Source organism: Chiroxiphia lanceolata, chromosome 6 (assembly GCF_009829145.1).
Source record: "Chiroxiphia lanceolata isolate bChiLan1 chromosome 6, bChiLan1.pri, whole genome shotgun sequence".
NCBI classification, from domain to species: domain Eukaryota; kingdom Metazoa; phylum Chordata; class Aves; order Passeriformes; family Pipridae; genus Chiroxiphia; species Chiroxiphia lanceolata.
In genome coordinates, this window is record NC_045642.1 from 42,766,832 (window position 1) to 42,779,487 (window position 12,656).

The 12,656-nt window shown below is 39.3% G+C and overlaps 1 protein-coding gene across 1 annotated transcript in view; it reads right to left on the minus strand.

Annotated features, from left to right (window-relative positions):
* Positions 1–12,656, minus strand: part of SPTLC2 (serine palmitoyltransferase long chain base subunit 2) — a 79,871-nt gene that overhangs the window by 51,476 nt on the left and 15,739 nt on the right. The window contains exons 3-6 of the mRNA XM_032691274.1: positions 9,654–9,808; positions 8,458–8,606; positions 7,992–8,116; positions 1,481–1,574 (exon numbers count right to left, since the gene is read on the minus strand). Of these exons, the coding sequence (XP_032547165.1) occupies positions 1,481–1,574; positions 7,992–8,116; positions 8,458–8,606; positions 9,654–9,808 (523 nt within the window). The remainder of the gene's footprint in view (positions 1–1,480; positions 1,575–7,991; positions 8,117–8,457; positions 8,607–9,653; positions 9,809–12,656) is intronic.

The following is a 12,656-nucleotide window of genomic DNA, read 5'->3' on the forward strand; positions in this document are numbered from 1 at the left end:
AAAAATAAAAACATTGAACAAGGATTTTAAGGGGGATTTTTCATTTCCCCCTCTTGTAATTTCTAAAAAGCAGAATATGAATAAAGCCATTAACCTCTCAGGGAAATCAAGTTAACTAAGGCAGCACAGAGTATAACAAGAGTAGGACTGAGAACACATACAGAAATATAAAGTGAACATCATCTTGACAGGCCAAGACCATTGTTTGCATTTTGCCTTCTAATTCTAATCTACCATTCCATTCTCTTTCACAGAACCCCACCACCTATAATTTTTCTAGAATTTTCCCCAATCTCACCACTGCTAGTTTGTAGCCCATTCCCACAGATCATCTATTCTTCATCAGAGCAGAGCTTCTAAGTCCTTCTACTCATAACCAGAACTATGTTCTAACCAGTGATCTTTGAAATTCTGGAAACGGATGCAATGTTCTATACAAACGCAGAGGTAGAATGCAAAGCTTTTGTGATCTTGCTCAGCAACCAAGATTTATGAAGAATTAAAAAAAAATTCCTAATCTTATAATAAGCTCTACATTTTTGTAAAGACAATTATTCAAACGAGAGAGAACAAGAAAGAGAGAACACAAAAGAAACAGTAAGAACAGCAGAGAATCCACTACCAAGTAGGACAAAGAAAGAAAAATAATTGCAGCCACGCAAGCTTTGCTGTCACCACCACACATTTCAGAGAGAGCAAGAGTCATCATGATCTCAGAGACTGACACTATAAAGGAGCAGCTGAAGAATGAAGGTAGTGGCTTTATTAATCAAGGACAACTGGTGCCTCATTCACTGAGAGTAAGGGAAGGAAATCCTAGGTATCTTTAATGTGAAAGTTATTATAAATACTTCATTTGGAGGCAGATGAAATTAGGAAAGTAAAAAAATCTGTGTATTTCAGAAACAATACTTAAAGCAAGTAACTCAGTGAAATTAATCTACGCTTCACATCCCAAAAATTCCTTTAGTATACATTGTACCAATTTATGACTGTGTAGTTTAGCTAGGACATCTGCAACCATTAGCTTTTGTTACTGTAGGATAACGTTGGCATCTGGTTCTAAATTTAAACTTTCTTATCCCCCAAATTGTAATCTAGACCCCTACAAGACTGCATTATTATGTGACACGGACTCTTTGAATAGTCTAACCATGCTGAACTATCCAAGTAACAAGAAGCTATGTTAAAACACCAGTGCCCCTACACCTGCCAAAGGGTAGCACGTTTTTCTTCACATGCAGAAGATGTAAGCCAGAACAGCCTCAGGATAAAAGTGTTATTAGTTGGGACTGAATATATAAAAAAATATCCAATACAGGATGATTAAATTCTCAGTAGCAGCAGTCTTCTGACCTTTCCGGTAGCCAGCAATTGATTTCCTTGCATGAAATTGGATTTCCAGCTATTAGAAGATACAAGAGTGTGTATCCTATCTGCAGCATCTGCAAAAAGGCAGAGTCCACCATCTGATACTTACTGTTGTGCTTAAAGATTCGAATAGTTGCTCCTGACAGTCTTGCTCCAAGCACTAGTGATGCATGATTCAGTTCATCACTCAAAATCAGACAACCCTGAATTAGAAGGGGAAAGAAGAAGATATTGAAAAGGTTATGTTTCACAGCCAAGCATATAACACCTTTCAGCTCTGAACTGCTTAGAGATCATTTAAGGAAAAAAAAAATCCAACATAAATGTAGCTAGTCCAGGTAAGACTTGCTAAGACAAAATTTGCAGCCTTAGTGTGGCAAATAAAAATACACAACTGCTCTTAACTGAAAGAACCACTTAAGTCTCACCTTTCCCAGAAGTGCAGCAGCTGAACCTGCCTGAATATCTCATGCTGATGATGAATACTCATGCTCCTACTCAGTCAAGTAAAATAGAGAGCAGAGAAGCTTGTCCCAGTTCACTCAGCAAGTGTAGAGTGGTGCTAAGAAACAGGCCACCAAAGTCCTAGATTAAAGGCCTTAACAAAGTTGCACTATTTCTTACATTAGGAGGCAACCATTTACTAAACCCACGTGTAGATGAAGGTAATATAAAAGAGACAGGAGGTGGAAAACAAAATTGCATAATGAAATTGAGAAGTTTTCTGAAGCCATTAAATATGACATTGATTTTGTTTGCTTTTTCAAAAAAGGGAAGATAAATTCTTGGACAAATATTAAAACAGGATAGGCCTGTTTTTAGAGCAGTGATGATTCCAGGTTAATAATTGATATGCTGAACATTTAATCACAGTGTTATCACTGTGGGCTACAGGAATGCATATTTGGGGATTAATATGTAAGGGAGCAACAATATTTCTAAATAACCTTGACCCATTCCAATTACTATGCCAGTGTTCTGCAACTCTAGAAGTGACTTTCTTCAGTTAAAAATCCAGAAAGCATGTCAAGACGCTGAAGATTTACCACTAACACTTGCTCATTCTATGCTTGTCTAATAACCATTGGTGGAGGGAAGAATCAAGATTTCTTCTCTGCAATGGGAGTTACTAGAAAGGACTGTGAAAAGCATTGCCTATAGTTACACAAGGTGTCACAGACAATAGGACTATTTTCTCCATAATAAAGGAAATTTTGCAGTAGAATGGCAATGAACCTAGGAACATTCTACAGCCTGAGAAAGGTCAAGACTGGTTTTCCCTGAAAACTGCAGCAAATGTCAAGTGTTCATACTCCTGCTACAAACATGGCATATTTCAGAGACTTTGGCATAAGAAGTATGAAAATCTTCAACTAGCATTTGCTCTTCGAACTACTATACCAGACAAAGAGTATGTATATTACATCAGAGGGCACTGCTGTCAAACACTACTGTATGAGAAAACCCAAATATAATAATCCAATAAGTGCATACTTCTTAAATGGTAGAAAGTAGGAAAAGTGATACATTAAAAAAAAAAAAGGAAGAAGAGATTACAAGTCCAGAAGGAGCTTCTCCATAAAAAAAAGAATAAGCTTTTAGTGGAGAAAGTAGGTTTAACAAATTGACGAGCAGCCTCTTTTCATCTGCTGTGGCAATCTGAAACTCTGCTATCGGCAGAAAAGGAATTTATAGGATTATGTAACAGGCTGTAGGCCACAGGGGCTGAGGGAAATCCCACCATCTAAGGACCAGACAAGATCCATTGGTAATTCATCCATGTTGATTCATCCTGTCTCCTGCAGCAGGACATGGAAAGATTGTGTGATAATGCCATCGGTCCATGCAGGAGCCCTTTTTTCTCCCTTCCCTTGTAATCCTTGTTGCAGGAAATATTAACCATTTTTCCCCCATATGTAATCCTTGTTACTGGAAATGCTAATCAATTGGGTATTCTCCTAGTTGGCACAACCCGGCCTCCTCATTAGCATGTTCTGCCCCCGAGACCCTTAAAAAGCATTTCGCATGTTCAATAAAGATTCCAGTTTTTACCCCTGAACTGGGATAGTCTAGTTTTCGGACCTTTACAATCTGCCACTAACAGAAGACGACATTCAATTATAAACAAATTAATTTGAAACTGAACAAATAGTAAAGAGTCTAGTAATGTCTGCCTCTAGAGAAAGGGCAAAGGATCACATAAGCCACTGGTACAGCACAGCAATCACTGATGATCATATGTAAAACTGAGTGCTGCTACTCCAATGATAAGACTTCAGTTGCATTTATCAGCAAATTTACATTTGAGAGAGCATCTGGGAGAAGGCTAACAGTAACTGGAGATAACATTACTGGGATCCAGAAAAACATATGTCAGTGAATACCAGACTTACCACTACATCCTACAAGGCAGACAAGGAAACTAAAGTGAATGCCACATTTTACCACAGAGTGCTACATATATGAATTGTGTAACTCAGTCCTGAGCACTTAATTTCACAACCTACCTGTACATGGAAATTAATTTGCTTTCTTACAACCAAAAAAAGATCCTTCAAGCATCACTGCTCTAATTTAATTGTCTAGACTCTCTCAGTCCAGAGCTATAACAAAAAGCTCTGTGCTAAAGACAGTAGAGAATGGTGTGATTAGCTACTTAAAATAACTATATTAATGACACTTACTCTAAAACAGTTAAGTTTCAGAGTGACTACTAAGTAATCCTCAAATTTCATATTAAATGGGGTCTAAACTCAGCATCCTTGGCAGTGACTGTACTAGGCAGCTGAAAACTTGGTAGTGAATAGAAGGTCTGTTGCTGAAAAACGCCAGGTGCAGAAAGACCTGTTTTTAGTGATGCTTTAACAGTGCTAAAACACAACTTTCAGTCTATGCCAACTATATCCATTTTCAGCATCTGCTTGGTAGAAACTGCTGTTAACAAAGCATAGTGAATAAAGATCAACTAAGTAATGCTGATGGAAGCTTTTGAATTCCTTTTGCTGACTAATGCTGATCAAATTCTGGGGTAGAGATAGATCTAGGATAGTCAAGTTGTATTTGTTGTTATTAAAAGAGGATTTAGTAGCAATATAAACCAAGTACTTCAGGATTTCACAGAGCAGAAACGGAACAGGTTGTCCAGTGTTGCATCTATGTGAGTAACCATATTGCAGTAGCTTGTTCTAAGCTAACTAAGTGCAATCACACAGCACCTACAGGATGGACAAGGGATCAGACCCAGCCAGCACGGGTTTAGGAAGGGCAGGTCCTGTCTGACCAACCTGATCTCCTTTTATGATCAGGTGACCCGCCTGGTGGATGAGGGGAAGGCTGTGGATGTGTCTACCTGGACTTCAGCACAGCCTTTGACACCGTCTCCCACAGCATACTCCTGAAAAAGCTGGCAGCCCACGGCTTGGACAGGGGCACCCTGTGCTGGGTCAGGAACTGGCTGGAGGGCCGGGCCCAGAGAGTGCTGGTGAACGGGGCTGCATCCAGTTGGCGGCCGGTCACTGGTGGTGTCCCCCAGGGATCAGTGTTGGGCCCAGTTCTGTTTAATATCTTTATTGACAATTTAGATGAGGGGATTGAGTCCACCATCAGCAAATTTGCAGTTGACACTAAGTTGGGGGTGAGTGTCAATCAGTTGGAAGGCAGGAGGGCTCTGCAGAGGGACCTGGACAGGCTGGAGAGTTGGGTTGATTCCAATGGGATGAGGTTCAACAAGGCCAGTGCCGGGTCCTGCACTTTGGCCACAACAACCCCAGGCAGCTCTACAGGCTGGGGACAGAGTGGCTGGAGAGCAGCCAGGCAGAAAGGGACCTGGGAGTTTGGATTGACAGGAAGCTAAACATGAGCCAGCAGTGTGCCCAGGTAGCCAAGAAGGCCAATGACATCCTGGCCTGGATCAGGAACAGGTCCAGGGAAGTGATTCTTTCCCTGTACTCAGTGCTGGTGAGGCCACACCTGGAGTACTGTGTCCAGTTCTGGGCCCCTCAGTTCAGGAAGGATATTGAGGTGCTGGAGCAAGTCCAGAGAAGAGTAACGAGGCTGGTGAAGGGACTCAAGCACAAGTCCTATGAGGAGAGGCTGAGGGAGCTGGGGTTGTTCAGCCTGGAGAAGAGGAGGCTCAAGGGAGACCTCATCACTCTCTACAGCTACCTGTGAGGAGGTTGTAGCCAGGTGAGGGTTGGTCTCTTCTCCCAGGCAGCTATCAGCAAGACAAGAGGGCATGGTCTTAAGCTGTGCCAGGGAAGGTTTAGGTTAGATATTAGGAAGAAATTCTTTACAGAGAGGGTAATCAGGCATTGGAATGGGCTGCCCAGGGAAGTGGTGGATTCTCCGTCCCTGGAGGTTTTTAAGATGAGACTGGATGTGGCACTTAGTGCCATGGTCTAGTAACCACAGTGGTAGTGGATCAAGGGTTGGACTTGATTATCTCAGAGGACCCTTCCAACCTGGCTGATTCTATGATTCTAAGTTGCAATATAGGTGTCCAAATACAATAAAAATAATTATTACTTCACACATATCTGCGACTGTCAAAGAAACTCCTTCAGGCTAAATGCAGATGCCATTACTGATTATATTTGCCAAACCTCCAAAAATTCGTGTTGCAAGCAGCTTTGCAATTGAAAATGTACGTAGGACATGCAAAGAGACACAAACAGTAGTTCAAAAAAATTTAAAAAAAAAGCACTCACGAGTCTAATCAAGCATGGGAATCTCTGAGCTTTACTGAGGACTCTATCAAAGCATTGCCAAACAGGTTGTGCACACACTTAATTGTGTACTGGGTGGTGTCAGAATTCAGGTTTTATGTGAGTCCTTATTTGCACCCAATGAAGAAATCAAATGTGCAGTGAGAAGCAACTTCAGGCAGCCAAAAAAATCATTCAGTGAACATTCGGAACTTCAAAATGGCTCATTTGACAAGAACTCTTTTCTTCAGAAGAGTGCATCTTCTGTTTGGACTATAAGGGCATATATACTTGAGTATAAGGGCACTTGAAGTGTTATGAGACAGAAGCTTCTTACTTCTTTATTTCAAGTGCACGAAAACTAAGTATCCTCATGACTAACACAGTATAGACTGCTGTACCCATTTATGAAAAGAGTGGGTTTAGTAAATGTATAAGTGAGGTGCATGAAAAAGGTATGTTACATGCCATGAAATTTAGTGTTCAGATTTTCTCAGTGGTTGTAAAAACCTGTTGAAGTTCAAATGTGAAAACTCAGGACCTGAGAAAGGTTATTTTCATATGGTATTGAAGATATACAGTGGGCTTCATATACACAGAGAAAAAGATGGAGTAACTTTGCAGTAATGGCTAATTTGTACTGACTTATAACAGTCAGCAATCTACTTAAATGAATCTGACAGTGTGTTCTGAATCTTAAAAGTCTCACAGAAATCATTAATCATATTTCTGCTGAACAGAAAACTGAAGAGATGTGGAAAGACAAACAGCCAAAAAATGCAAGTAAAAGACATGTCAGAAGTAACACATGTTGCTCAGATTCATAGCACTGCAGAGGTATTTGACTCCAGAAAGACTAGATTTGAAGCAATGAATTTCTCTCTGGCATGAGACTCAAAACTTTTTTTTATTACGGAAAGCACTTGATATTTAAAACTAAACAGACCAAAAGAAAAGACATGTTATGTAGACAGTGCTGTTACATTGTTACAAAAAAGCATAGCATGGAGGAAGACACTACATCTAATCCAAAAGGGAATTCCCAGGAAGAAGAGTTGCCAGGAAGAACAAGGCAGAAAATTTATAATCTGTAGATATCACAAGTGGAAGAATTTACAAAGTGATCTCAGGAAATGGAAAAATAAATAAATTAAATAGAAGTAAAATAGGCAGAGACAAAGAATTCCTATAGACTAGTAGTATTAAGCCCACAGAGAATTATTTTCAAAAGAGGGTTCTAGTTCTTGCAGTATTATATTCAAAAGAGGGTTCTAGTACTTGCAGTATTTTACTCCACAGAGGAGCTAAGAGAAAATATATTTTGCATCAGAAGATGCAAACAAAAAGTTCTCTTCCATTTCATTTTCCAATAACTACAAAAGCATAGTTGGAGATTCTGGACACAGACTACACTGTCTACTGTTTTATGGGTCACACAGTAGACATGAGTCCTTACAGTTGACCCTGTTTCTCTCAAATAACTTTTGTACGAGGATTTTGCTCCTTCAGAGGGAGGACTTTTGAGCTCTCACTCAAAGATAATAAATTCCCTATGTACCAACATGCAATTCAGCTTATCTGACACAGTCACTTCTTAGTGTCTCAAAAGCATCAAAATACCTTCAGCCAATCAGCCTGTTAATCAGTCACCATTTCACAAACCAATGAGTAGCCTGAGGAAGCAAGCCTTAATATGTTAGGCTCTCTCCCAGACAGACAGCAAGTTCTGGGCTGCTACTGGTCCCATGGATGTTGTTTCTCAAAGAGATTTCTGGCAAAGGTCAGACCTATAGGTTCTACAGAGAATACCTGCAGGGGTTGCCACTGAAGAAAAACAAAAGCAAACAAGCAGTTTTTAGAAAAATTAACCAGTAGAGTCTTTGTTAGATGAGCTTTTGTCCATGACTTAAGCCATACCTTGCCAACTAAAGCAGGAATGTTCATAGAGTTGGTTGCAAACCCCATTCCATACGCCATTGCAGATTCCACACCTAGGAACCTGGCAACTAGCTTTTCCAGCTCCTCATGCTTGTCCAAGTTTCCTGCACATAAAAAAATTAGAAATTCAGAGTGAGGAAAAGCTTTTGCTATTGCTAACTTCTACAAGAAGGATTTCCACCAACCAAGCTACTCTTTATTCAAAGGCCCATAAGGAAACACTGAAAGAAAAAAAAAGTATGAAAACATAAGTAAGACAACTGTTGTGCAATATAAACTAAACCCAGGAAGTCAATTTGTCTTCAATGAAATAAAAGCTTCTTTATTGGTCAGACTAAAGTTCAGTGCTGGAACAACTAATGTTTCAAAGACCTACAATTACAGGTACTGAGATTACAGACTTTGAAACACAGATTCGGGAACATACTATCTTTTTCCTACTTACCCATCTCCTGCCTAGTGCTGCACACCCCAGCTCCATACTGGGATAGAACTTTAGCTGCTGCTTCTTGGCAAGCCCCAGCATTCTGTGCAAATCCAAGGTAGTTGTAGGAACCCATATTAATAATGTCTTTTATCACTCTCCCTGTGTACCTGTGTTTTAAAAACACCACAAGTTAGGACACCCAAAATTAAAAAAATTAACTACACCAGAAGATTATTCTTTTACTTTCCTAGACTATACACTGAAATGTTAAAAATCAATAGAATCAACCATTAAATTATTTCAGTACTGCCACTCATCCTCAAACTGCAACAATCAGTGAAAAAGATTCTTTCCCTATATTGCAGTCTCAAATTAATTCCCGGAAAAGTTTGCATTTAAAGGTGAATTTGCTATCATATACAAAACTGCTTGAGGCTTCTCAAACCATTTGTTGTTTCTCTGACATGTTTCCCCCTCCATTCCAGAAATATACAACTTTTCTTTCAGTTACAAAATAACATCTCTAGATCAATTAACTTGGCAGCCCCTCAAGCGGGATATCCTCTAACCACAGAAAGGAAACACATCTGGCATTGCTGTGCTAACATTACGTGACAAGGAGATTAAGGAAGAAGTTTAGCAGAAAAAAAAGTTTTAATTCTTTTACCCTTGAAAGCCAAGGAGAGACATAACTTGTTTCACCAAGTACTGTGCTGCAAACCTCTTCACATCAAACTTGCGATACGCCATTTCCAATCTGTAAAAATCTTTTCCTTGTATTTCTGATTTTGTTTCTACAGACTATTTCAGTTCTGACTCAAAACAATCATGTTAAATTCAGTTCAGGTAGCAATATTTACTTTAAGTGTCAGAATTCATTCTACATAAACACAAAGTCACAAGTAGCAGTGCAACCCAAAGTATCTACTGCAGGTTCTGTTCACCACACACAAAGGTATCAATTTTATTACAGATCTATGCCCATGAAATCTTAACAGTCAGGAACCTTAGTAAGTTGAAAAAAGATTATATACAAATTATCACCTTGGAGGCCAAATGTGTATCAGAAGAACAAAATTCATTGATTCAAAATGCCGGAAAGCTCAAACCAAATGTAATTCATTGCTCTTTTAACATCACAGATTGCAACTTGCTCTTACAGACCCTCTATTTCAAGACAGGTGTTGCAAGTGTTTTCTTAAATTTTGACTCACGTGAATGTCCAGTTATAGTCATGGGAAACTCTCTCCATCATGTCCACTTTGGCCCCTGGCACACTGCAGATTGGACGGTTCCAGCTGTCCCGAATACGCATGTAGAGGTTTCTGTTGTAGAAATTTTCAAAGTCCTGGTACAATGGGACAAAATCCTGAAACACATCAAAAGCACTCAAAGTAAAAGGAAAATACGTATCACAGCAAACTAAGAATAAGAGGAATAAGTCTTTTCTGTCATTCTGGTGTAATGAAAAAAAAAAATAAAGAAAACTTGAAACATAAAATAGCTCCCTTCTCGAAACGTTTGGGTATATAATCTTTACAAGAGAGGTGTATTCAACCCTCAGAGTTAAGCAGAGCAAGAGAACATGCAATTGCTTTTTGGCATCAAACAGTATGCACTGTTCTACTGACTACACAAAGACTTTGAAAACTGAGGTACTCTTCCGTATTTCATTCAGTGCATAAGAAATGCATTTAATATAGCAGCGCTAGCATTATTATACATGCTACCCTTAGGAATTTCCACAATTTTTTGTTCTGAATAGAAGCTAGTAACCTACATTATGGCACCTCTCTTCTGCACAGCTTATCAGCACTGAAGTCCCACATGATTTTTATGAATGAGCATTTCCTGAATTTTAGCTTCCCTTCCAACGTTTTTCAGGAAAAATAAGTGACTGCCTTGAATGGATAACACAAGAATGTCAAACTAACTGTGGCAGCAAGGACATCTGAACACTTAAGAACATTTTTTTCTGGCTCCAAAGTCACAAGATTTCCTTTTTACTATTCAATTCAAGAAAGTTTGACATTCAGTAGCGATAAGAATGCACAATTCATTTGCTTCTGGTGGAAAAAAAAAGCCTCTTTAATAATCTACAAAAGGAAAAAGTAGAATTTATGACAAAGGTAAGAGCCAGCAGAGTATTTCTTCCTGTTTTTCACAAGAAAAATGCAAACATGTTGACAAGCATTTTATTTTTGGTGACAGTATGATCAAGATAGAATATCTGTCTGACCAAATACTACAGTGTCAGACATTTGTGACACTGAAGCAACACTGGGAGCATTTATGGCAGATTTTTAATAAAAACATAAACAAATGGGCACTGACAAACTGTTACTTTCAATGCTTGCCTGCAGGAGGAGTGCTTTTTTCTTTACCTTCCTATTTTTATGATTTAACAACTTGGTCCTTGCAGCTTGGAGTAAAGGAACCACCCCTTTGCATCCTCCTACCAGCAGCTGCACAGGGAAGATCTAGCCCAAAAGTGCCAACTTCTAAGCAGACATAGTTGCACCTAAGCCCCCTTCTGATTTGCCTGTGCACAATGACATGCCAAAAAGGTACAGCTATGGAAAAACAAACCTAATTTAGCTAGTGATCACTCTTCCAAGGAATCACAAGTATGTCCTTTCTCAGTAAAGACAGAGAGAGGGAATAAAATTTCTATGAGCTAAGATGCACAGAAAGGCAATTATTTCTTCCATGTTCCTGCCCCAATTCACGACACAAAATCGAAATAATTATCTACAATTGTTAGAAACCCTCTGCTATGTTATTTGTAGAGGGGTGGGGGAACTGAGATCAAAAAGAAACACTGGCACACTAGAAGATCAATACTTGAGAGACTTGTTATGTCTAATTATAATCTACCAAGATCCTTCTATGCATTTTCAACTCCTGTTGAAATCTCTGCATGAGAATTCAGCTTTGCAATAGTTATCCAAGTATATCAACTGTGACCCAAGAAACAATTGATATTTTAGCCAAGGTTATTGGCTAGGAGAGGGAGGCTGTGAGTCATTATACCAACTCCAGCAGGTATGCCTGGGTTGATTCAGTCCAATCTCACTTCAGATTACTCATCAGATAGAGCATATTTTCTTCTGCAACCCAAGCTGACAAAGCCAGAAGAATAACAAGCTCAACTGGTGAGATAAAGACAATCACCCACAACAGGTTGACACCATCAGTATATGTAACACAAATATGATCTTTCAAGCCAACAGTAGAACTAAGTTTAAAGTAATTTAGCTGTGAAGTAGAACCCAATGGATTATGATAAGGAAAAAATATGTCTTAAAAGTTGACAAGAATTCAAGGAACAAATTAAGGGTAAGGGAATTATGGTCTAATATGAGACACTAGCTTTAGTTTTTTGGGGTACCAAGCTGTACAATTACAGCAAAGTGCTCTAAGTGAGACACCAGCATAATGCCAGCTCCTTTGCCATCTGTACATGCATCCCTCTCTCCAATTAACAACCCTCAGATAGCTCTCTTGAGAAAGTTCCTTGGAATAGGACAGGCAGGAAGTGTTATTTTGGTATAATGCAAAACTGGATTGTCTATTTCCTCAGTAATCCTAACCTCATTGAGGGGTTCTCACGACCCACCCATCTGAGAATGCAAAAAGAGAAATGGTAGGGTTATCATGCCTTTATAAACTGATACTGACTTTTGGAGTTTAAGAGTCACTTTTGGAGCCAGCATACAGGACCAGATCGTCTGCTGGTTGTTTTAGGGGTTGGTTTTTTTGTTTGTTTGTTTTCCTCCTCCATCCTTCTACAGTGTGGCATTCCAGAAGACAGTACAGCAAAAAGATCACTTGAATTCCGCATGCAATTTTAATGCTTTCACTCTTTGAGCCAAGAAAAAAAATCTGGGGAGGAAGGGGGGATGAAATCTATCAATCCACACTATTCCAAATTTTTGGCATACGCAGACACAGCGCTCTGCTGCAACAGTGTCCTACTGCTGGAAGCAACCACTAATGCTTTTAAATGGCCTTCAGAGCTTGTTATTTTCCAGCAAGTTCTCATCTTCTAAGAGACTCTAAGAGTACCAGTCTGGGATTAAACAGTTTCATTTGGAGGAAAAATATTCCAGGAGTAAATTGATTCTTTGAGCAATTTTCAGAGTAAGCACCGTCAAACAACTGGGAAAGGTACACTGCTACCAAAGGAGAGAGCAATGGCAGCACGTTCTTCCATT